Here is a 26,157-nt window from a genome sequence, read left to right on the forward strand (position 1 = left end):
AGAAATTTGTGACTACATGATAAGGTCTAGAATTCAAAAACCATACACTCAGATTCTTTCCATGAACCTTTGGGAAGTAGAGCCGCTGGCGGCTTTGTAGTTAGCTGCCATCCTGAGTGGCCAGTGACCTGGCAGGTTCCCAGATCAAGTGGCTTCTGCTGCAACCCTGGCTCCTGCCACACCCCACTCACTTCCAATGAAACTCAACCTGCCTCATTCACTCCTGCTCTTCTCAAAACCCACTTTTTAAAATAATTTTTTAAATATGTTTTTATTGACTTCAGACAGAGGAAGAGAGAGAGAAAAACATCAATGATGAGCAAGAATCTTGCTTGCTGCCTCCTGCATGACACCCACTGGAGATCGAGCCAGCAACCCAGGCACGTGCCCTGACTGGAAATTGAACCGTGACCCCCTGGTTCATAAATCAACACTCAACCACTGAGCCACACCGCTGGGCTCAAAACCCACTTTTTGAAATCCGTTTTCTCTGCCATTATCTTTGGATTTAAGGTCAGTGTTAGTTGAAAGAGTGAGCTGGTGAAAGTGTTGTCATAGTATCTGCAACATAGTAGGAGTTTAGAAAATTCAGATTCCTTCTCCTTTCCTCTCCTCATAATCCATTGTAACCATTTACAAACTAACTAAGCAACTTCCCTCGAGGCAGAACGTCAGAATTAAAATTAAATAATGCTAAAGGGTTAGTCACTCTTTTGAATTCTTATAACAGTTACTTTTTAAATGCCTGTTTAGGTCTTGTTGATTAGTTTTAGTGTGTGTGTTATGCCCCGTCTCTCTTTACAAAAGGTACACTCTTTACAAAAGGTACAGATTTTACCGTTCGTTCTTGAACCCAGCCTGCCAGGTGCTCTGAATACAGTTATATGTGATTGATGATGACAACGACCACGATGATGGAGATGGAGGAGATGATGATGGAGACTAGGGGAAAAGGGAAAGAAGGAGAGGAAGAGCAAGAAGAGAAGGATGAGTCCATCCAGGCTAAAGGATGGATGGGAAACCCTTTTCCATATGAAGACAGATCTCACAGTGCAGCTAAACCTAGCTTGGAAAAATGCTGCCATTACTCTATTTTATGTCATTATATTTGAACTCAAAATAATTTTAAAAAAATTTTTTTTACCTGAAATACATTCAGTAGTTTGATAGCAACCTTCATGAAAATAGATTTTTGTTTTTATTATTAAAGTGCCCACATATTTTTCACATTACAACTCTAGCAATTAAATGAAATACAGTGAACTGTTAAGTTCAGCAGATGAAAATCATAGCTTTCAATATTTTATAAGATGCTGATACAAAAGTGTAGCATAGTGACTTATAAAATTGCTGACACTGGGCTCACTGTGTTCATTAGTAAGTATTGTTTAACGAAAACAAAACTGTAGAAGAAATAACAGTTTGAAATTATTGAAGACAGTTTAATAAGATAAGGCCTAATGGAGGCTCTATCTAGTCAGTCAATTTTCAAGATCATAAATTCAAAGAAGAGCAAGTCATTGAGTAACATATTTCTTTTGCCTGCCTTTATGCCTTCAGGCTCCCTGTTTTTATCAGAATATGGCCTTTAACAATTGCCTGATACTGTGGTTGTGTGCCAGGTCTGAAACGGGCAACTAGCACTTGGCACTGGTGTGTGCAGTGTTCCTGCACAGGGCCCTGCTGTTTGCAGTCCTCACTTTTCCGTATGTTCATCCTTAACGTGTGCTTCAGGAGGAACACGGGGTACCTCTACTTGGTGAAACTAAGAGTGAGTTCTTCCTGAACATCGATAGCAATGCTGTGCTTCACGTGCCAATGATGTGGCCAGGCCCAAAAGCGGAACCCTGAGAAAAGACCATTTTACTTACGTGTTTGTGTGTGATTCTGTGGTTTGTGGCAGCACTAGATATGATGTCATCATCCCAGAGGTGGCACAAGCTGCTGACAGTGGTCTTGTACCACACAGACACGAGAGGACCTGCTACTAAACACATGACATATGCGGGCCGTCCATGATGCTGTTGGGAACAAGTGTGGCTGCCACTTTTTAAAATATATTTTTACTGATTTCAGAGAGGAAAGGAGAGGGAGAAAATGATGGAAACATCAAGGATGAGAGAGAACCTTTGATCGGCTGCCTCCTGAACACCCCCTACTGGAGATAGAGCCCACAACCCGGGCATGTGCCCTTGACAGGATCGAACCCAGGACCCTTCAGTCTGCAGGCCGATGCTCTATCCACTGAGCAAAACCAGCTAGGGCTGCCATTTTTAAATGAACATTAAAAATAGTTTACCCATTGTTTCTGAGAAATTGGAAGGGAATTTTGCATCATATTCACAGTTGTATTATCATTCTAATCTCTGTCATCAACTCTAGTACTCTACTTTTTTTTCTTTCATATCCAGCAATGATGCAAAAGCAACATCAGTATAAACTAATGGTGCTGAGGCCTCTCCCGGCAGCTGGATTCCCCATGTCTCTGTCCCATGGAGCACTGCATACTTTTTTAAATATTAAAAATACAGACTGTATTTTTTCGCCTAATATGCTCTATGACAAAGTATCAGATCCACTGGCCACTCCATTCCAGCTGTATCAGATTCTGACACATCTCCTATTGATTGACAGATGTTCATTTCACTTCAGCCTTTAGGTATTAAAACAATTTTTAAAAAATGTCTACTAAGTGCCTGGCCGGTGGCTCAGTGATTGAGCATCGACTTATGACCCAGGAGGTCACGGTTTGATTCCCGGTCAGGGCACCTGCCCGGGTTGTGGGCTGGATCCCCAGTGTGGGGCGTGCAGGAGGCAGCCGATCAATGATTCTCTCTCATCATTGATGTTTCTATCTCTCTCTCTCTCCCTCTCCATTCCTCTCTGAAAGCAATAAAAATATATTTTAAAAATGTCTACTAGGTGATTTGTAACTCATTTGACCAAATGATGGATGTATTAGGTTGCATTGCTAATATTAGACCCTTGTGATCTACAAAAATGGCACTTGAATATAGCGATGCTATCAGTGTGCTACACTTATAAAAATGTTTAATGTGTGCATGATTCCTCTGTAGAAATATGTCATATATGACATAAAATTTGCATATTGTATTTACATGGAGTATGGTAAATTACAAACATTCTTTCTCCAAAATCTTTGTAAGCTCATTATTTTGTTGTGTTATTTTCCCCTTTTAACAAAAATTGGCCCAATGTTTGGAGACTTCTTTGTTCGGTGCATTTATATATAATACCAAAGCTAATCGTAATTTTTTGAGGTCGGCTGAGTTTGGCGTGTTGGGGCTTGTTGAAGATGATACTGAATTAGAGTCTATGGCTTGCTTTGCTGGTCTCAGTAACCAGCGTGACCTTTCACCTGGGGAGGGGAACACCTGCTTTGTGGTCCCTTGGATGAGTGATCACTCCACCATCACCTCCTTACAGGTTGCAGGACTCCATGGAATCTCATCTCCCCCAAGCTGACAGTGCCAGCCTGTCATGAGTGGGGTTTTATATCATCTAAGAGAAGTCTACACTGCTCCGTGTGGTTGTGGAGCAACGCAGAATGTCATGCCATTTCAATATTGAATGGAACCCAGAGAGTCACTTGAATTGTTATGGTCTCTTTGGTTAGTTTGAAGTTTCACTGTGCAAGAAACAGCAGCCTTAGCTGAGAGGGTCTTGTGATCTCTAGATATGGGATGAAGCGGCACTTCAGGTTTGGGAGTGGACAGTCCTGCAGGACAGCACAGGGGACAGTGGAGCCCCCTTTATTTTAGATAGATATGCTGTCTTCCTGTGACTTTTTCAGAGTGGGTGAGAAGAAAAAAGTGGGGATGGACGGGTGGGAATTGGGTGTACAAATCTTGCTATAGGGTGGACTCTCTTGCTACTGTCCAAAAATGACAATAGTTCAGAGTTAGATCTGAAAGAAATGTATATATATTTTCAGCCAGAGCAGGAATGATGTGTGTTTGAGAAGAGGGCTGATACCTGTGAGTGTGTAGAGAGGAGCTGGCTGGAGCTCCCGGGAGACCTGCGGGCTCTGCCCAAGCCATCCCGGGACAGCTATGGGCCTAGAGGAGCTGGCTGGAGGGCATGGGTGGGAAAGAATCGTGTTGCTTCCCATTTTCCAAACTGAAAAAGAAAGAAAGGAGATGTTACTATGCACCAGACCACAAACTCTTTGAACTCCCTGCTCATAACTAGCCCCGGGCAAGGATTTCCAATTTGCTTCAGTTTCTTTTATGTGAAGTGCAGCTGAGGATCTGCCAGGCGACAAATGGAATGCCTCTTTTGGAAGAGAGTAAAAGAAACGCATTTTACATTTCCCTGGGTAAATTGCTTTCCCGGGGAAATCCACTGTTTTCTAAGAGAAAATGTAGGTCACAAAGGAGAAAGAATCATCACATTTCGACAGTGAGCTACATTTGCTGGGATAAAGAATTGCCTCAGGTTGAAGAGATTAATCAGAATGATACATCGGAGAAGGAGAAACCAAATTTAGCGATCTGCGACTGCCAGTGTATGTCCAAAATATTATGGAAAGTAAATGAATTATAAGAGCAATCAAGAGATTATATAGGATAGCTTCTTTTTTGATTACTTTCTTCCTTGAATTATCTTTTAGTCTGACTTTTTAAATTTTTAAGCATAGTACTTTTAAGAGTAGGTACCAACTATCCCATGAAAAATTACAGAATAAAAAAGGGCTGGCACAACCTGCACTCTGATTTTAATGTTTCCTACTGGTTGTTTTAGTTTATTGGAAATCCTAATCCAGAAGAAATAAAGGCTGTATGGTACTGCCAGTGAACACAAGGGATGGAAGTGCACACATGAACTTTGACATTCTCAATGGAAATTTAAGAGACTAAAACATTTTTTGTAATAAGATCAAATTATTCATGCAATGTCAATGCTATACCTCAACCAAAACAAATACTATCACTTATTTGTAGCATTATTACCTGCCTTAATAAATTATTTTGTTTCTATGCTAGTTTTACCAGTATTAATGGCTTCTTAGGTTGTGTGAAGACTTCTCACATAATAACTCAATATGATGACAAGCTATGGTATTGGGGTATTAACTTGATGGGAAAACATGCTTCTCATGAAGATGTTAATGTGTGGAAATGTTTGGGAGGTCAGATGGGACAATTTGTCCATTTTTAGAAAGGTAGTAAAAACCACACAATATTTGTAAAATAATGTATTCTTGTTGAGAGAGAGAGAAAGAGAGTGAGAGAGAGGAATGTTCCTATTTTGTAGTAAGTAGTTCTATGTATTTTAGACCAGTGCTCCCACTTTACCATCATCATTCTACAAGCAGCCTCTATTAGCTAAGAGATAAACAGTGCTCTTCTTCCTGACATAGATTAAGACGATTACAACCAGCTCCCAAGTTCAACTTTAAACATGTAAAGGTGGTCTTCTTTAAATTAGTCTTCCTTTACATAGAAGAACATTTATAACAGCACATCCAAGAACTTGACAACTTCATGCAGAATAATCAAGTGAGCCCCGAGTGCTGTGGCTGCCGCTAACGAGCCGACTGGGGACATACGGCGCATCACTTACCCCCCATGACCCTCATTCTCCTCTTTGCAGTGTTAAGGGAATGCACTGGAGTTCCATTTCTGTGCTTCTATGAATTCTAGGCAACATGTCCTTAAAAGCCAATATTTGCATTAGTCATGTGAAAACATGATTACATTCTTGCCATCTTACTGGAACTAAAATATCTTTTCTATTCATACATTTTATATTTTTATAAAATCTACTTAATTTTTATCAGATAAGCTAATCTGTCACTTGATGTTAGTTATACAATAAACACATCTGAGCATCAATATTCTATTAGTAGGTAGAGCCAACGCATGGATTGATGATATTAAAATGGAATCTCTCATCAAAACTCATAGAAGAAAATAAGATCCCTTATATTTTACTCATTTATTCTCCCCCCACATACACACACACTTACATAACTGAAGCAAAGGATCATCAATACAGTAAATAAATGGCCCAGTGAAGGTAAAACATTTCATATGTTATAAATGCAAAGGATTAGTCTGAACATTTTCCCCAGCCCAGTGCTGGTGTCTATGCTGGCCACTGGCCCTTTCTTGCTCTACAACAACAAGCAATCTATCTTTTTTGTAATTAATAGCTAACTTCATCGTGTTACAAATCCTCCAATCCATAGCATTTGTTGTTCTTGCCTTTGAGCTAAAGACTTCCTTAAGCAACAACTAACAGGATTATGCAGCTTAACCCAGGCCTTTGTAAATTTTCATTTTATAACACAGAATTGAGATAATTTTGATATTCACTGATTTCCAATTTGGAGAATGTGGTATCTTTATACCATGTGGATGTAAATATCCCAGTGGCATTTGCTTTTGTAGTAAAAGAGAAGCTAAATATATTGACTTGAGGCATTTTTTATTAAAAAACTCATAAACACAATAACCAAGGTGGAGCATGAAAAGTATCATGCTTGTGAAACATGCAGCATTTGGATTATTTTAAATATTGATGACAACCTTATTGCAGACATCCCTATAGTTCAGCCTCAGAAATTACATGTGACTAGTGTGTTCGTCCCTTTATTTTGCTGGTGAATTTGTTGACAGATTGTAATTGGGTCACTGTATTGAAATGCCCCATGGTAGCTCAGAATTCTCTGTGTTGGTTGGCATGACAACCATAGTGGTCGATTAAACATGCTCAGAAATGGAGAAGCTGTGCTTCTCAGAAGATGTTAACGAGGTGGGGAGTAGAAAACTGTCCGGAGACTGGCCAAATGGACAGACATCTCTAAGAGTTGCCTTGAATTTGCTATTTCACATTCTTTTATTTATAGATTATTATGATAAACATAATATGTACAAAAAGCTAGATGTTTAGAGATTTACTTAGATGAATACCAAAAACATTTTTAATTTTGTGTGGATTTTAATAAGAAGAGGTTGAAGTAGCCTTAAAACATTGTTTTCTTTTAGAGAAAATGCTAATACTAGGACAAGTATAATTGCTATAAATGCTGGTTTCCACTTAGCTCTTTCCTCTTTAAACCATTCTGTGAACGGCATGGCAGATGACACGTGCAGATGGCATAGATTGGCACCTTGGCACACAAGCCCTGCCTTTGGCAGCCAGTATCTCCACAGCCAACTTTAGGGACCAGGGAGATGATGCAGGAGCAGGTCTCTAGCAGCAGAGGCAGAGCGATGAAGAAGGATGGTCGTGCAGCTCGCTAACCTGTTCTCCTTCTGCATCTCAGCCCCATTCCTTTGGCTGGTACATAACTGGGAACCTAAGACAAAATCTCAGGTAGAACCTGAGAGCAAGTTTTTATAATCATGATTTTGTCATTCATTTCTTGTTTTGTTTTTATTCCTAATTCACTCAAGCATTTGGGTAGGAAGAGAAGGAATTGACTACCTAGCAAGTTTTTTTTTTATTAGCTACTTTTCTCTGGCTAATAAAATAATAAAGACAAGATAAAATGGGCACCACAGAGTTACTATGATTGCAGTTCAGTTTCGGTGCCAAGACAGTCGATCCCTGCGTGAGGTAAATGAAGGCGGCATGTTTTAATTTGTCTTTTTATGACTATGCCTGTGTGAAAACCCGCATATGGATGTTTTGATGAGTCCACGAACAGAATATGCAGAGCATTTTTAAAAAATTATTTTCAATAGACCAAGGTAATTCCAAAAATCTATTGTTGTTGAGATACATTTTTAAAATCAACATTCATAATGACATTTTTGAGAAGAGCTATTACAGATCATCTTCATTCTACAAAAGGAAATTAACTGGGTAAGATTACGGAGCTAATTAGCCTAAAGCCCTGCTGGCCTCATTCAAAGGCAGGCTCCTTACAGCACCACCAGGCCTTCTAATCCCACCTCCATCAACGCTGTGGTCAAACAGGAGAATGTCCTGTGTCCATGAGCTGCCCGTTCAGTGCAAAGGGAACTGATGCTGTTAGCACAATGAGCTCTATTTTGATATTCCCCATCTTTTTTCTTTGTCACAGTTTCTTGCCTGGAGCAATGGGCCCTAATTTATTACTTTTTGTGTTTGTTTTTGTTTAGTTTTAACTTTGAGGTAGCCATGTTAATATTTTCATTATATTTAAATGTCTGATTTTTTTTCACCAAGAATTGAAGGTTAAATATTTACCCTTCATTGTTTGGTATTTAAAAATCAATCTCTGAAAAACAAAATCGACTTTTGAAATTACCCTGTGACATTTTAGATATGCGCTTCATAAATTTTTTTTTATTTTCTGCTATGTAGTGATTAACTGATAAAACCTAGTTTCAGTTTGTTTTAGAAGTGGATTTTTTATTAAATTTTCTAGTTTTGAGGGCAATGGTTTTGTTTTATCATCATGATGCTTTGGTTAAAGCTTTTCAAGTATTGGACTCAAAAATGTGGCATTTTTAAGAATCAGTTATCTGTATGTTTCTATCTTAAAATTTTGTTAATGAACATGAACTGAATATATCTTACTGATTTTAATATATTTCTTTGAGAAAAAAATTGCCTGTTTTTCTTGACTTCAGGATTGAAAATGCAGGGGTCTCTTGTCTTGCCGAGTGTGTGTGTGTGTGTGTGTGTGTGTGTGTGTGTGTGTGTGATATCAGTTGAAAATCTTTGTTTTCATTCTCCTTTGTTTCCTCTTTGCAGTCTGTCCTGAGACCTTTATCATCTTCCTCTTTTTGAAAAGTCTCTTCTCTATTCTTTCTTCTCTAGTCAGATGCACCCCTCCCCCTCTTGCAGTGGCTTTGACTAGATTAACACCCATTAATGAATATCCACAAAGGAACAAAAAGAATGGGCTGAGGGAGGGAGGAGAGAGGCCTGCACTAGGGGAGCGATAGCTGAACTGAAACAGAAGAGCTCGGATAGGAAAACTGGGGGGAAGGCTAGAACAATGGACAGGATGCTATTTTGCAAGTTAAAACTCCATAACGTATTTATTTATTCATTTTTATGTCATTAGTAATTATTTTATGTATTATCTGATTTTTTTTCAGACTCCATTGTATGCTTAATGGAATCTGACAAATAACATAAAAGCATAAAAAGAAAAGCAGCAATTTCCTGTATATTTATATAAAGATAACCACTATTAATCTTTTTGGTATATGCCCCTTTTTCCCTACTTGTTTTTCAATTACAGTTGGCACCCAATATTATTTTATATTAGTTTCAGGTGTACAGCATAGTGGTTAGGTATTTATACAATTTATAAAGTGATTCCCTCCACTTGACACCATACACAGTTATTATAATATTATTAACTATGTTCCTTATACTGTATTTTACAGCCCTGTGACTATTGTATGACATAACATATATTTATGATATTTTTTCATTCCTTATTGGATTGATTGATTCATTACTTCATTCATCATCTAACAAATATATAACACACCTGCTTTGTGCCAGCTCTAATGAAGTTGCTTGGGATATAATAGATGAAAATGCACACAGATGCCAAGTCCTAGCCTGGAGCTCAGAACTAAGGGCAAGAAGAAGAGATTTCTCACAGAAAAGTATGTCTTGCGTAGATGAAATTTGTTTGTGAAGAGCGATGTCCCATAAGCAATTTGATGCATAGGTTCAGAATTTGGGAGAAAAGTCTACATTGGAATTCTCTGATTGTAAGTTATCAACAAGTGTGTGATTATTGATGGTAATAATCCACCTAAAGATGTATGCAGACTTGGAAGGGACCCCAAACAGAGATTTAAAGAAAACACTGTAGAAAGAAGCTGAGAATAGCAAAGAGAATGTTAAGCTGCCAGAAAGACCGTATTGTGTCCTTGAAGGAGGAGAGGTCATAAGGAAGAAGTGGTCAATAGCATCACATTCTCCTGAAAGACCAGGGAGATGGGCTCAAGGAGATCTTTGGTGAAAGCAGTTCAATCTTTGAGTAGATCTTTCTACTGTATTTCCCTGCAGCCTGTGCCATTTTAAATAAATTATTAAAGCTTTAAGATACAATATTTTAATGCCAGGCGTGTCACATCTATGAACGAGATGTTTTTTGGAGTATTGTTGGTCTTTGACATGGTAAGGATTAGAATATGCATTTATTTTTTATTGAATTTATTGAAGTGACACTGATTAATAAAATTATATAGGTTTCAGATGTATAACTCTAGAATATGCATTTATTTCAAGAGCAAAGAATCAGAATAGTGGGAGAACTAGAAAACAAAAGGAAAAAATCCCACAAATTATAGGCTGATAAGAAATGAGGAAGCCAGTGGTGGCACGTGCTGAAATCCACAGAGTGGCTGAAAGGTCAGTGCACACCTTTAGAGATGACCGCAGATATTTTCTGCCCCTATTGAATAATAAAGTGACTTGCTTCTTGAACATGAAGAAGGTTTGTTTAAGCCTCGTTTTTCTGTGTATTTCGTCTTACGTATTTTGTGGGAGAAAGCAGGGTGGTGGTGGATTAATCTGGAGGTTTTGTGCAGCATGGACTGGAGGATAACACACTAAAGGTTGGTGGTGACACAGGCTAGACCAAGATAAAGGCTATATTTTGGAAGGATTCAATTGATTTAAAGGAACAGGGTGAGGAAAAATTGATAGTACACATTGTCTCTAGGCCAAAAGAAACACTTAGCACTTTTATCTGTTAGTTATCTTTCCTTTTTTTGTCTTTTATTTTATTTTACTATTTAAAAAAAATTGTTTCCAGAGAGGAAGGGAGAAGAGAGAGATAGAAACATCAATGATGAGAGAGAATCATTGATTGGCTGCCTCCTGCAGCACCCTACTGAGGATCGAGCCCACAACCCAGGCACATGGCCTGACCGGGAATCAAACCATGACCTCCTGGTTCATATAGGTCAATGTTCATCACTGACACACTGGCTGGGCTAAATAGTTATCTTAATAATAGCAGTCCAACACTGTCTGGCAGATATCACTGTGTTTGATGTTAAAAATGAAAAATATCTAGTATGCTGTAGGTGCCTTGGGTTGCAAGTGGGAAAACCATTGGCCAATGCTACTCTTCCTCATATCTTGTTCTTATTGTATCAGAGCAAATATTGCTGCTCTCTATCATGATAGCTTTTGGAATTTTCTGTCTTTTTTGACTGAGTCTACAGAGTATACAAGGAGAGGAACATGTTTGTCTTGTTCATCACTGTGTCCCCTGCACCCAGGACAGGGACTGACTTGTGACAGGTGTTCAATATCTAAGTGGTGGAATTCATCCAAATTATGAATGGGTTAATCCTATTAGTCTTTATAAACAATGCTAAGTTGTATACAATGTTAATTTATCTGCTTGCATTTTTCAAACTCTGAATTAATTTCTGGCATATTTTTTAGTGGAGACATCTTAATGGCCTATGTAGAAATTGTTGACAATATATGAATAGAATTAATGCAAGTGCTAAAAAAAAGAAATACATTTTAGTTCTGAATAAGAGAAGAAAAATTACATGAATAATCAGTTTGGGTACACTTTTAAGGGAATTGGATAGAGGTGAGAATAATAACTATGGCAATAGTTAAAATTCATGTAGTGCATTTAACTAATTTTATTCTCCAAACAGCTGTAGGAAGTATGATGCAGAACAAACTACCCCCAGAGTTGGTGGATTAAGACAACATTTATTTTTTTCTCTCACAGTTATGTGGGTTGTATGATGCTTGCTTCTGCTCCATGGGATATTGGCTACAAGACAGGACATCTGTAGTCATATGGGGTCTGCACTGGACTGGAGTGTCCAGGGGGCTCAGTTGATTCTGGTTGTTGGCTGTGAGCTCAGCTGAGATTCTGAGCCAGTACATGTATATGTGGCCTCTCCATGGGACTGGGGACATCTCAGCATGGCGGCCAGATTCTGAGAGGGAGCACCTCAGGAACAAGTGCTTGTAGAGACCCAGGCGACAGTGGCAAGGATCTCTATGATGCAGCCTGGGGATTCTGAGGAGTTCTACTCACCAGGTGAGTGATGGGCCTATCACTATAAAGGAAAAGGTGAGCTTGATTTTAGGCGAGACTATGCACCGGAGAGATTTCAGATGACCATGTCACACAGCACATGGAAAGACTGAAGCGTGTAGAAATGCCAAAGGGAATCTCAGGTGAAAGGTCAAGATTATGAATGAAGAAATTTGAATAATCTGCATAGACACAATGATTAAAAGTTTAGGATGGAGGCTATCTGAAACAAAAAGGAGTGAGGTAGAGACAGAGTTTAGTCCATGCTCATCTTTAGAAGTTAATGGAGGAAAAGGGGGTAGCAAAGGTATCAGATAATTATGTTCAAGATTCATTAATGATGAGTTAGAGGTTTAAAAAGGAAGATATTTTAGGAAGGTTGATGTTAAGACTGTGAGTCCCTGCTTCCCATCCCTTGCCTCCATTTCTTCAGGCCATCAAAAGAGACTGGGTTTCTTGTTGCCACTTGGGTCTCTGGTAGAAAAAAATCTATGTGCTTATATGGACAAAGGCAAAATTCAACTGAATAAAATGGTAAAAGGCAAAATTCTACTGAGTAAAATGTAAAGACCTATTGGCTTTATTCAAGGATTTATGCATCGGGCGGTGTGTCATCTAGCAGACAGAACAGAGTTTGGGCGAGTTGTACAAAATGAAAGACTTTTCTATGCTGAAGGGGGCAGCAAAGGAAGTCTCTAGCAAAGAGTGGGTTGTTTTGGCAAGGTCATGTTCCCATGGCTGATGGAAGGGGTCTGTTGGGTGGATTACCTCTCTAGTGCTAACCAGGTAATTCCTCACTAACTGGTTAAAGGGGACATTCCCAGAGGCTGGAACTGCACTTAGTTTAGGTGGTAAGTCTTGGTTTCCTAATGTGGGGCTTCTCACAAGTGACTCTGTTTTGGATCTGTTGTCTCTTTTTTTTTTTTTTAACAGTTTATAGTTTATGCTAATGTAATATACTGTTAGAAAATTAATTCTATTCAAGATTTGCAGTGTTTTGGAATTTTCTAATTAAAAATTGTCTTTGTCATTAATGATAAAGTATGAAGTTAACCCTGTAACCTATGAGACAGATATAACACACTCATGGAGTCACAAGGAGAAAATAGATATTATAATTTTTTGTACTAACTCAATCTTACCTCTCTCATAATTACATCTTACATAGAGAAATAACTTCATGTGTAGGGTAAATCAATAAAATAATAGATTCTTTATATCATTTATTGAGTGCCAATATGACAGGGACTGAGATATGTAATTTTATTTATTATATATTCAGTATTAGGCAATATTGAACCCATTCACATTCTCAAAGAATCTGAAAGACTGAGTGCTATTATTCATAAAAACAATTAAATGAAACAAAACCTATGCTCTTCATCAACTCTAGCTAATATGGTAGGCCAATTATTGAATCTAGTCTCACTAAACTAAGCTAATAATTGCCAGAACTGGAATTAAAACCCATACCTATTTCTCTCCAAAGACTCTGTTTCCATAACAACAGCTTTCCTCTCTACCTTGCATTTACTTCTCCTTCCTCCTACTCTCTGCCTCCTGCCATGTATCTGTAGCTATTTGCAAAGTCTAAAATTAAATGGTGAACTTATAAATGTTGCTATTAAATATATCTATACATACATATAAAAGGCTAAGCAACTGGCCAACCAGCTGACCAGCCAGTAGGAATGGTGCGCACTGACCACCAGGGGGCAGACACTCAATGCAGGAGCTGCTGAGCTGCAGTGACTTGGCAGCGGTGGTTCTCCCGGAACCAGAGAGGACAGAGCCCGATTCCTCGTAGGGCCGCACGATTCTACCTTAGGCTGTGATTCTACCTTATGTTGTTGCTGAGGCACTGTCAGCCAGAATCTGGTTTACTGCACACTTGTGTTTGCATTCCACACCCTGGACGACAGCAATTTTGCAGAGTGCCCTCTCGCACTCCAGGAACCTCAGGGGATGTAGGAGAGCCAGTTCTGGCCCGATCCCCGAAGGCCAGGCCAAAGGACCCCACCTGCTGGAGGGACCCCGCTTACTCCACAGATGCCCTTCAAGCCCTGGCACCACCCCAGGTGAGGCCTACTGAGGAGGGACCACGGTAGCTTGGCTTCAGGGCGTGTCCAGCTCGTCTTGCCCAGTCCCAACCCACCGGCCACCTTCTAATTAATTTCCTTTCAATGTGCTCGAATCCGTGCACCAGGCCTTTGTTTCTTTACTCTCTGTAGAGGGCTTGCTGTTGGAATTGGAGCTGGGTGAATAGGCCTTGGCAATGTGGTTTGCAGACTTTTATCTCATTTCAGTGCCCAGACTCTTATTTTCCCTTTGTTCCCAGGACCCCCACCTGTTTTGCATACCTATTCCTTTGTTTAGATTAAAATATATCAGAGGTTTGGCTCAGTGGATAGAGTATCAGCCTGCGAACTGAAAGGTCCCAGGTTCGATTCCAGTCAAGGGCATGTACCTGGGTTGGGGGCACATCCCCGGTGGGAGATGTGCAGGAGGCGGCTGATCGATGTTTCTCTCTCATCGATGTTTCTAACTCTCTATCTCTCTCCCTTCCTCTCTGTAAAAAATCAATAAAATATATTTAAATAAAAATAAAAATAAAATAAAATGTATCAGAGGTTTAAGAAACCAAGGTGGGGGGTGGACATAGAACCTGTAAATGTGAGCTGTAATGGTAACCTTCATCAGGGAAAAGCAAACTTTGTTAGGAAATTAAATACACAAGGAAACTAAACATTATTTCAGTTGGGATTCTTGCTCCGCCTCATCCTGAAATTCATTTCCCAGTGCAGTTTCTTGGTCCTTGCAAACCGCCTTCATGCTTCCCAGATCAGTGCTTGGACATATCAGGGTCCGAGCAAGTTAAACGACGCTCAGGGATCCTCAGCAACTGACTCTCTTGGCAGCCGCTCCAGCGTTGACATCATGGACCTGCACAGTTTGCTCTTTCAGAGTCTGCCTTCCTCTCACTCCAGCCAGATTGCCTCCCTCACACCAGGTTGGCTGGGGCTTTGTTTGGAAGCCAAGAGGCAAGATGCATTTGCTCTGACTGTCAGTGACATGAAAGGGGCACAGTAACCTCATTCTTCATGGAATTTACATGTAAATGGACTTCACACAGGGGGCATGTCAGTTCCAAACAGGACACTTTTGGGATAGACACTTAGCACAGTGCTTAGTATAATACCGAATTGAAAATGTTATCTAAGAAAGGTTTATTAAGGTTCATGCCATAGATCTCTTTTTGAAAAAGCTCTCTTTCATCAGTGTTATCTATTTTTTTTGTTTAAAAAAATCTCTTTCACCTTCTTGAATTTCCATGGTTATTATCACACCACAAATTAATAGCGATGTCAGGTATATTGTGTCCTTGGCTTTTTATAATCTTATTTCTTTGAACTTAGCGTCGATTGATTAGTGCCTTTTGACATTTTTAACTTTTTTCTCAAGCTTTGCTCTTTAGTGTCCTCGCCCAGTGTCTGTCTGTACAGAATAAAATACAACCTCTCCTTTTGTGCTTTCATCCCACGGCTGCCTTACAGATATACCACTTAGGTATTCACAGCATGCTGATCCAAGGTGGTTAAAAACAAACAAAAAGCAGTGGCTCTGTTTTTATAAACTTTTAATTTGCTTTTCTGACATTAGTAGATCATGGTTTGGGGTGTCCTTCACACATGACTTGCTTTATAATAATTTGTATACTTTTTTATATCATCAGAAGTTTTCCTTATTTTCCCCATTTAATCATTTGGAAATTCAGTGGGTAGTCCCATATGGGTCCTTACAGGAATACGTAAGCAAGGTGTTTGGGAAGGCAGCTACCATTGTTTCCCCCTGCTGTGTCCCTTCTTCCACTTGATTTTTAAATACAAAATGTGTCATAATGGGTGGGAGAGAATTAAACATTACTCACAGGCAATGGAAATGGAAAAATCTAGAGATTTTAGTAAAATCCTGAAAATATATGCTGGACATCAGAGTCCTCACTTTTCTATTGGGAGGCATAACTTTGGAGAAGTATTTGAAAATGTTCCTTGTTTTATATTGATTGCCAAGTAAAAATGTTAAAAAGAGAGAAAACGCCCCCTTTTCCCACTTGTGTCCTTCAGTGGCTGTGACTATCTGGGGTTGTCCTGATTGAGTTGAGATGCCTCAACTTTTTAGAGTTTTGTGAGGTTCATGTTTAACATGACTGCAGGCATTTTGGTGATGCTGCTGTTACATGGCTTTGCAGAGTTCCAGACCAGCTGTGAACACTTGTGAGTTTTCCCCTAACATTAGCGCCTATGTGGGTGTGAGCCTCCGCACCATGGTGGATTCTACCCTCTCACACTCAAGACAGAAAATAAAAATGTTAGCTCTGCATGAATCTGCTCACCTTATCTTTTAGCTTTAGTTTCTATCCACAAGAAATATGGTTTCGCCACAATTTTGGTAAACTGGAAAACAAAAACTATTTTATGGAATTCTTCATTGAAACAATGAATAATGAACAAAATTCAAACTATTATCAAGTGTTTGAGAATTATTTTTATATGTCAGTTTTATAAATTCAGAGATAGACAATAACTGTTTTGTATATCCCGTGTTTATTGATTTGTCAGTTGTTTTCTCTCAAAAATGCCCCTTTGATAAACAGTCATGTTTATATTGTTTACTGATTGATTGTAGTTTAACGATCCGGTGTTGACAGTGACAAGTATGCCTGGCTCTGTTGTTCAATTGTTACCAAAGATCTTGTTGCTATTTATGATAGTTCATTGTGTGACACATCTGTCCACTCATGACAGTTGTTCTATCTAAAAAGTTTAGTGCCTGATGGTTCTCAGATTCTCTTTGGAACTTCTGTTGGATTCTATGCCAAAATATCAAAGTTTTGGGTTGTGTCTTTTTTTTCTTTTCAGTTAATTAGATTGGCTTTATTTTTTGACTATGTTAATATCCCCATTTTTTGAACATATATTTGAAATACTTCAGTATCAGTATTATAGAGTGGATAGGATGGGTATCTAATGACCTCCTATTTGATTTTATATGAAAAAAATGAACATGTTTATTTATAATACTGTTAAGTAATTACCAGGGTGAGGTATATTAAATACTGTGTTAATAGTCCAGTGGTTAGTTACTGACTGTTTAGGAACTTCGGGTGCAGTAGAAGAGAGAAACAGGATAAATGTTAATGTAGATTTCCTCACCACTGGCCTCATGGGCACTAAGGGATCCCACTTTCACGGAGCTGACATATCAGTGGAAACAGTGATACTAACAGAAGTCTGGCCCACAAACCTTGGTTGTCCTTCATGGACATTAGACAACTGGGATTTTTGATTTTGCTGATGAACTTCAAGCTGTGTTGAGCAACAAACTTGATAGAACTGGGTTTCATTAATTTCATATGTGGATTGAAGAAATAATTAAGGGATTTCATTTACTTCATCCCAGTTAATTTATGGTGAAGGGTTTACTTTTAAATATTTTTATTAAATGGCATATCATTTTGTTTTTGACATTTCACACATTGAAAATGCTCCTTTCTGTTCTTAATGAGAAAGGCTTTGTTCTCTACACGAAGCTAAGGCCGGCCTTTGTCTGGAGATGACTATTGCTTTAGCGCTGGCTATTGCTGTGTTTCTATGGAAATGGCAGGACTCTGAGGTATAGAGGTTTTGTCCAACAATGCACAGTGATAGCCAATCAGTTTCTTTCCATAGTCAACTCATCAACATGTAACTGTTGTTCTCCAAGGAATCCATGGACAATGCCATTAATTCTCCCCTAGGTGCCCTAGTGTGCACCAGGCATTTTGTATCTAATTAGTATCATTTAGTATTAATGTTATTTTAAAAGATGATGTGATGAATACAGAATCAATATTTACCTGGAGAATTGTCTATTTTTCTATCAGATAAAAACATTTCCTTAAATTTGAATGTTGGGATTTTCTTTTTCAATTTGCAACTAGTCTATGCCAAATGGGTTCTCCTATTTTCTCTATTTACTGTAAAGATCCTGTATAATAAAAGCCTAATATGCAAATCGACTGAATGGAGTAACGACCGGTCACTATGACACATACTAACCACCAGGGGGCAGACGCTCAATGCCAGAGCTGTGCCCTGGTGGTCAGTGCACTCCCAGACTGACCAGGATGAGCGGCTGCTCCCACAGAGGGTGAGTCCACAGCCACTTGGCTGACTGGGATGAGCTGTGCTCCCACAGTGGGCCGATCCTTGCAGCCACGTCCCCCACCAGGGCACGCATCCCGTGCACTGGGCCTCTAGTGGTAATAACTTCAGTGCAGGCTTTTTGTTCTAGTCATGGCTCTAAGTGTATAGGAATAGAGATTTGTTCCACTGAATCCTGAAAGGTGTGTACCGATCTTATCCCTTGACATGGCATAACGATGGTAGTGATAATCAGCCTGAACATAGGAAATGGATCTGAAGACCCAGCAACTGTTCTTTTATATGTCAGACAGCTGGTCAACCTTTGGTCATCTGAGCTGATGGAGAATGTTGAGAGATGCGTGGCCTCTCCAGTGACAGGTCATTGGAAGAGAACTTTTTGAATGAAAATATACAAATGGGAGAGTATTGATAATTAAATAATCATAAAAGGATTTTAATATGCTGATTTATTCCAGTGCCCTGGTCAAGACCTAGGATGAATTATTGACCAGGGTTCAAGGGAAATTCAAAATGCCTCCATCTGTAAGCACATTCCCCTGCTTCCATTTGACTTCTAAATACTAGATACTTAATTCTTCTCCTGTGATGACTATCTTTCTTTCTTTAGCTGTCCCTTCACTTCTTATTCAGTATCTAACAAGTAGGTAGAAAGATAAAGTATGGAGAGCTCTGAGGGACTGTAATGGAGAAAAGGAAAATAGATTCTAACCCCAAAAGGATGTGCAAAGCGAGACTAGAATCTGTTCCATGTGATTTCTCCTCCTTTTATTTTTACTTTTGTTTTTCTTTTACTCTTGGTCCCCAGAGGAAGTATGTGAAAGCCAGCTAGGAGCCTGCAGCTTGAAACGCAGCACAATAACAGGAAGGCAGCGGCCAGTCTACACAGGGTGGCTAGGGTTAGGACAGGCTCGTGCTGGTTCCCTGCAATCTGCCTGGGCCATTTCTGGTGGCACGGGCTCTGGCAGATCTCCTTGGCACTGGTAGATAGACCACTGCCAGCAGCTGGTAAACACGCTATCTCATACTGCTCTTCTTCCTTTCTGTCCCCTGGGCTTTTAGCCTTTCCTGGTGCTTCTATTCCAACCAGAGCCTCTTTCAAAATGGCTCTTGCTCAATACCCATCCTTCTCTTCCCATTAAAAACTGGCGTTTCCTGAGGATCAGTCCAGCAGCAGTGTCCCACTGAATTACCTGGTCATAGGCTGTGATTGACATGTGTGCTGACTCCCTAGGAAGGGGATCGTGTCTACAGACCCAAGCAGGTGTGTGGGAAGCGTCATGAGGAAGATATTCTCTCCCCTCCTCTGTGGTTGACCTGAGATCTACAACTGTGTCCTGAACAGAAGAATAAGAGAAGAGGAAGCGCCTAGTAAAGCACAGGAGGGCAGGGCAGACGCAAGAATCCAAAATCCGTCTGGTGGCCTCTTATATCAATAAACGTCCATTCAGATTAATGATCATAGCAAAATTAACTTAAAATTTTAAAGCAAGGAATGTCAGGTTGTCACTGACGCTTTGAGTCTGTGGGATTGATAAGATTATGGCAAGGAAAAAACCGATTAACTTATTCAGAACAGCAGGGACATGGATGTTGTCTGCCTTGTTTACTATGTACATATGATTTCTCTCTCCATGACCAGTGCTTAATAGCAGCCCTGAACATTTTGAATCAAGGAATAAACACATAATTTATCTTTACCGTTGCACTGTAATCCCAGGCATTGAGTTTCTTTTTATTTGAGTTTGGGGTTTTTTTTATTTCTTTTTTCATACTTTCATTCTGTTTTGTCTAGTAAATATTAGCTGTTTATGAAAAATCATAAAACTAAAAATTAAAATATTTAAGGCACTGAAAGACCAGAAGCAATGAGAGTAACAAAATCCAATTTGAGTTTTTGAATTTATAAAAGGTTCCATGTATTGAATGCAGGGTTGGGAAAGAACAGAGGTAAAAGAAGCTAAAGTTGTGAGGCTATTAGCCAAAATCAAGGTGATAAAATTTATAATAGAAAAAATAGATCTTAAAACATGCACACACGCACACACACACACACACACACAAGAGTAAACAAAAATTTTATATTTGGGAGAGCTAACTTCTAGCTATAGAAAAAAATCTAGATATTTTCGGTAAGTATTTTTACTTTTTTTTTTTACTTTTGTTGCCTACCATTTCATTCTTGTTCTTCAGAAAGTAAGGCAAGCAGTTCTCAGTATTGGTGAATAAGGCATGTTCCATGGGTGAACTTACATGGAAAATCGGGTTATAATGGAAGAGAACTTTTGGAGAAGCAATGTACCTTGTATAGAGATTAAAGCAATCCCTGAGCGTGTATGGACATCATGGCTGAGGCACTAAGAGAAAGAGAGGTATTAAAGATGCAACAGGGCGGAGGTGTGGAGTGAGGTCATGGCCGAGGTGGGGAGGATCGGGACTCAGCAGGGTGTCAAAGTCAGTCCTCAGAGACAGGACCCGCATAGGAAAACTCTGAGGGGAAGATTGTCTCCTGATGAAGGCTCGTTTACAATCGTCCAGTATGACGAGAGCACAGAGTGCAGATAAGAAAGTGTGAGCGATGAGGCTGGGCATGGATGGTTTGGGTCTGCTGGTATCTGCTCATCAGACACAGACTCAGCACCATGGAGTCAGACTTGGAATATGGAGGTGGACTTTCAAAACCCTCTAGATTCCTCCCACTGGGAGAAAACGGGAGAGTCGGGAGTCTAACACATGTTTTCAGGAGTTTAAAGGTTACAGCATTTAGTTCATGGACGGTACTTTTATATTAAACCCTGTCACCAAAGTAGCAATAAAGACCGCTGCAGGACTCCTCAAATGCATCATTGTGCCATGGCTGAAGCCATTGCCCAGCCATGGATTTGATTTGATGGGGCACGATAGAAATATAGTTGATTTCATGAAACATTCTTCTATTTAAAAAATCAAATGTGAAAAAGATTTCTTCTGAGAAGGTAGTTCTTCTGCACTGTGCTTGTTGTCTGATCTGTGGGCAGGGGATTGGTGGAAGCCCTCCGAGGTGGAACATGCAGGGCCCAGGCAGGGTGTGGGGTTTGGCAGACACTCGCTGGACGTAGTGCGGTCCCAGTCTCCTTGGCCAGGATGCAAGCGGTGTCACGTATAGAGACGTCACCTTCCTGTCCCCCGCAGGAGCGTCACCTCGCTACAGCATATGTAGCTCTCTTCTGCCAAGAAGGGGGCAGGTTGGGAATCTTGCCTTTCCAAGAGCTGTTTCCATCCGCAGCTCTTCATCTTCTCTGTCAATTCTCTACCTTTTCTTAAAAGAACGCTGTGTCTTCAGGAGATCCGCAATGTGCCTGATGCATTAAACGGTCCTGGTGGAGTCCACTTCAGGAAACTTTGCTAGACTCACTTATTATACAAAGAAAGAAAAGAGAGAAGGGAAATCTTTACCACCTACAATATTTCTTTTTGTGCCCTGAGAGGCAGAGGTGGGAAGCCAGCTAGGGTGGTTCATTAACTGCTAAGAAAGGTTATGATTTGGGGGGCGAACACAGAGGCAAAAGGAGAGTGGGCACATGGTGTTCTAACACGTGATTGACTAGAACTCGTCAACAGTAGGTAAACGAGGTGAATTTAAAGCTACTAAATTGATACGTTAAAGACAACCAAGTACAACTGAATTGGAAAAAGAGAAAAATGAAGCTAGTGACCAAAACTCAACTGATTAGTGTAAACTGAAATTGCTTTAATTGAAATCAGCCGTGTAATTTGGATTGACATTCTTTCTGATTTATTTTCCCCAGACAGGGGCTTGTTTTACTAAGCACTGTTTTCCTAACAAAATATGACCTGCTGCTCCTCAGAATCTGTTACCTTGGCAAACATTTTCCCCTCATCTGTAAAATTCAAGGGGTAAAGTCAATGAAAACATTATCCCCAATTTCTAATAATTTTTGAAAGCATCTTCATTAAATGAAATATTATAGGAGACCACAGGATAATATGTTCTTGTCTGATATATGATTGTTTTAATTAAAAGAGGAATATTTGATTGTAAAAAAAAATCCCATGAACTTACAGGCTGCTGTGGGAATGGGACATTAAACAAATTTATAGTCAAATCTCTCTATATATAAAACCCTAAGTGACCAGCTGACCGTTTGACCGGTAGAACATTTGACCCATTGCTATGATGCACACTGACCACCAGGGAGTAGACCCTCAATGCAGGAGCTGCCCCCTGGTGGTCAGTGCGCTCCCACAGCGGGAGCACGGCTCAGCTGACCGAGGGGTGCCAGATGCATGGCTCATGGCTGGTGAGCACAGCTGCAGTGGCGTGAGCCTCTCCCACCTCTGCAGCAGCAGGGCTGGGATGAGTGGGAGCGGCATGGTGCCCTGCCTGGGCTCAGACTCCTACACAGCTGCCTGCTGCTTCACACACTACTACAGCCCTTGGGGAATGTCGGACTGCCCAGTGTCCGGCAGTCTGACATCCCCTAAGGGTCCTGGATTGCCAGAGGGCACAGGCTAGGCTGAGGGACCCCACTGATGCACGAATCCGTGCACTGGGCCTCTAGTAAATATATAATAAATAATACGCTAGATTAATTGCTAAGAAAAAGTTAAGTTTGTTTAAAAGGAAAAGCACTGGACACCCTGATTTTGATTGGGAGTGTTGGAAGAGAGTTCGGAGAACATAATAACATGGCTAGATGGAATAACATGGATAGATAACATTAAAGATGATTTGGCAGTTGCTTAGGTGAACAGCATTTGGGAAGATTCTAGAACAGTGTTGTGCAGGGAGGATGCTAAAAAATGTTTTGTTGGGGAATAAGTCTGAAAACACTAACTGTGGAACTTCACAGAGTATTGATTATAATCCATTAAAATCAAGAGTAGCTGAGGATTTGTAAAATGGAAAACTTTTCGCTGGGGAAGAAAAACAAATTCAAGGTTTTCTTTGGGTACACAGAAGGCTTTTTAGAGAAAAAAAAATCTGCCTGTCTTCTGATAATAGCAGATCTACTTCCTTAAGAAATCAACATTTCTACTTCAAGTTTATCATTGAGATATAGAATGTTTTGTTTCACACTGTGATGTGAGGAATTTATAACTAAATGGTCTTGGTTTATTCTACACCATTGCATTTTATTCCCTAGATAAGCTACACTTAATGAGGCCACATTGCAAAAGTCAAGAATTTGACACATCATTAACTAAAAAGTGAAATTAATTTTCCTTGGCCATTAAGTAAGTTATGCTCTATTTGAAACCTCAAAATGTTAGTAATATTAATAAAAATAATATGATTATTAAAAATGGCACAACTTAAAACAGCATCTATTTTTAACAGACTTATTGAGATATAAATCACAAATCAGAACAGTCACCCAGTTAAAGCTGACAGCTCAGTGTTCTCAGTATCTATGTAGGCAGAGAAATAATCATATAATAGTCAGACCTGAAACCATCACCACAATCTAATTTTAGAACCATTTTCTCTTTTAAAAAAATATTTTTATTGACTTTTAGAGAGAGAGGAAGGGAGAGGGAGGGAAAGAAAAAACATCCAATTGGATGCCTCCTGCACACTCCCCACCAGGTATGGAGGCCATAAACGGGGCATGTGCCCTGACTGGGAATCGAACCGGTGACCTTTCAGTGCATGGGATGATGCTCAACCAACTGAGCCCCACTGGCCAGGGCAGTACCTTTCCTTTACTCCAGAAAAGGGCACCTCTCATTAGTAGCTGCCTCCTCCCTGTCCTCTCTCACTCTCCGTCCTGGGCAGTCACTAATCAATCTACTTGCTGTCCTGGAAACGGCACCCTGATTTTAAAGGGGTAGTCTGCTTTGTTTTCTAGTCCTGGTGTTCTGGTATTTGAATTAGGCCCCTCAAGGTTGTAGGGAAACAAATAGGGATGATATTTATGTCTGGCCAGCTGCAGGGATGTTGAGATGTTCTCTTTTTGTTTTCCCAGCTGTAATTGCTTCCCCACAATTATTTGTTTTTTAATCTGGCAACTTTTTATAATAGACATGAATATCATTTTATCTGCTCAGAAATGTGTACTTAGATTCAAATATTTTAGTCCTGTATTACATTATAGTCTGACTAATCTCCTATATTGATTTCAATCAAAGTTTAAATATTTTTCATAATAAATATAGCAATAATCAATAAAAAAAGGAAATTGTTACTAAACATAGTGAATTTACTCCTAGGACTTCAATATTTGGGATGTAGTAAATGTTTTTGAGTGAGTGAAGGAAAGAAATATATATATATATATATACACACTGAGTGGCCAGATTATCATGACCACCTGGTGTTTGTAGGCAAATTAGCCGTACACGCATCGTCTGGGATATGGAAGCCGAAGGCCTGTTCGAACACCTTTGCTGTCTGCAGTTACCAAGATAAAATGTCTCCAATTCACACAGGAACACAAGGATTGGACAGTCGAGCATTGGAAAAAAGTCATGTGGTCCGATGAATCACGTTTCCAGTTGCATCATGCAGATGGCAGATTGAGAATTTGGCAGAAACAGCATGAAAGCATGCACCCCACATGCATGAGTACAACCTTTTAAGCTGATGGGGGCAGTGTTATGGTTTGGGGCATGTTTTCCTGGCATGACTTGGGCCCTTTAATTCATGTGGAACAACGTCTGAATAGCACAACATACCTAAGTATCGTTGCTGATCAAGTTCATCCTATCATGTTGATGGCATATCCCAATGGAGATGGTTTCTTCCAACAAGACAATGCGCCATGCCATGGTGCTCGTATTGTGCAGGAGTGGTTTCAAGAACATGAGGGAGACTTTACCTTGCTTAGGTGGCCCCCACAATTGTCACATCTCAATCCAATTGAGCATTTGGGAGATGAAGTTAAAAGAGCCATCAGGCAGCTGATTCCACAACCATCAAATCTCACAGAACTGGACAGTGCTATTCATCAGGCATGGTGTCAGATTCCTCACATCATCTTTCAACGTCTCATGGAGTCAATGCCAAGAAGAATCGCCGCAGTATTGAAGGCAAAAGGTGGCCCAATGAAGTACTGATGGGGTGGTCATAATAATCTGGCCACTCAGTGTATATATATATATTTATTTACTAGAGAAATATGCTAATTAACCAGGACGCCATAATGGGTCGACTGGACAGGAGGAGGTTGCGCGCACAGCATCAGGGGCAGGGCGGCAGGGGCCTCCGTGCGCCTACACTGGGGGAGGGTCTGATCAGCAGTGGCCGTGGCTGCTTCAAGGGCTGGAGGGGGAGTGGGCAGCGCCATGCAATTTCCAATCACGTGCTGAGCTCCTAGTGAATAAATAAAAACATGGCAAACTGGTGGTGTATGGATAACATAACATACATTGTTAATAGAAATTGTAGGTGGTCGTTTCTTTTGTAGCTCATAATATTAAGCAGCATCTCTGCACTGAGTTAAGCTCTCAGCAAACTCTAGTAAAGCACACACGTGATGTCAGGTGAGCGTCAGGTGCCTGAGGGAATTCTAAGCCCACGGACAGCCACTTACACTCCAGGAGCCTGTGGTCTCTCTCGGAAATCAAGGCTTAGTATTGGACAGGTAAGAAATTGTTACTGTTGTTTATCATTACTACAAATGTTACATTAATTTAGATTTCATACATTTAATCTTCATTTTCCACAGAGAGGGAGATGCATATTATTTAGATGAGTTCTATTCCTTTAAAAATTTTATCAGTATGTTATTAATGATCCTATATAATAAAAGGGTAATATGCAAATTGACCCTAACGGCAGATGACCAGGAATGACCGGTTGCTATGACACGCACTGACCACCAGGGGGCAGATGCTCAATGCAGGAGCTGCCCCCTAGTGGTCAGTGTGCTTCCACAGGAGCACCGGCTCATGGCTGGCCAGATCAGCAGCAATGGCAGGAGCCTCTCCCGCCTTTGCAGCAGCACT

At 40.1% G+C, this 26,157-nt stretch overlaps 1 protein-coding gene across 1 annotated transcript in view; it reads left to right on the forward strand.

The window, feature by feature from the left end:
• The first annotated feature begins 911 nt into the window (after positions 1-911).
• GPM6A (glycoprotein M6A) overlaps positions 912-26,157 on the forward strand; it is an 80,845-nt gene continuing 55,599 nt past the window's right edge. The window contains exon 1 of the mRNA XM_023746215.1: positions 912-1,050. Within this exon, the coding sequence (XP_023601983.1) occupies positions 912-1,050 (139 nt within the window). The remainder of the gene's footprint in view (positions 1,051-26,157) is intronic.

The sequence above is a fragment of the Myotis lucifugus genome, unplaced genomic scaffold (assembly GCF_000147115.1).
Source record: "Myotis lucifugus unplaced genomic scaffold, Myoluc2.0 scaffold_636, whole genome shotgun sequence".
Taxonomy (NCBI): domain Eukaryota; kingdom Metazoa; phylum Chordata; class Mammalia; order Chiroptera; family Vespertilionidae; genus Myotis; species Myotis lucifugus.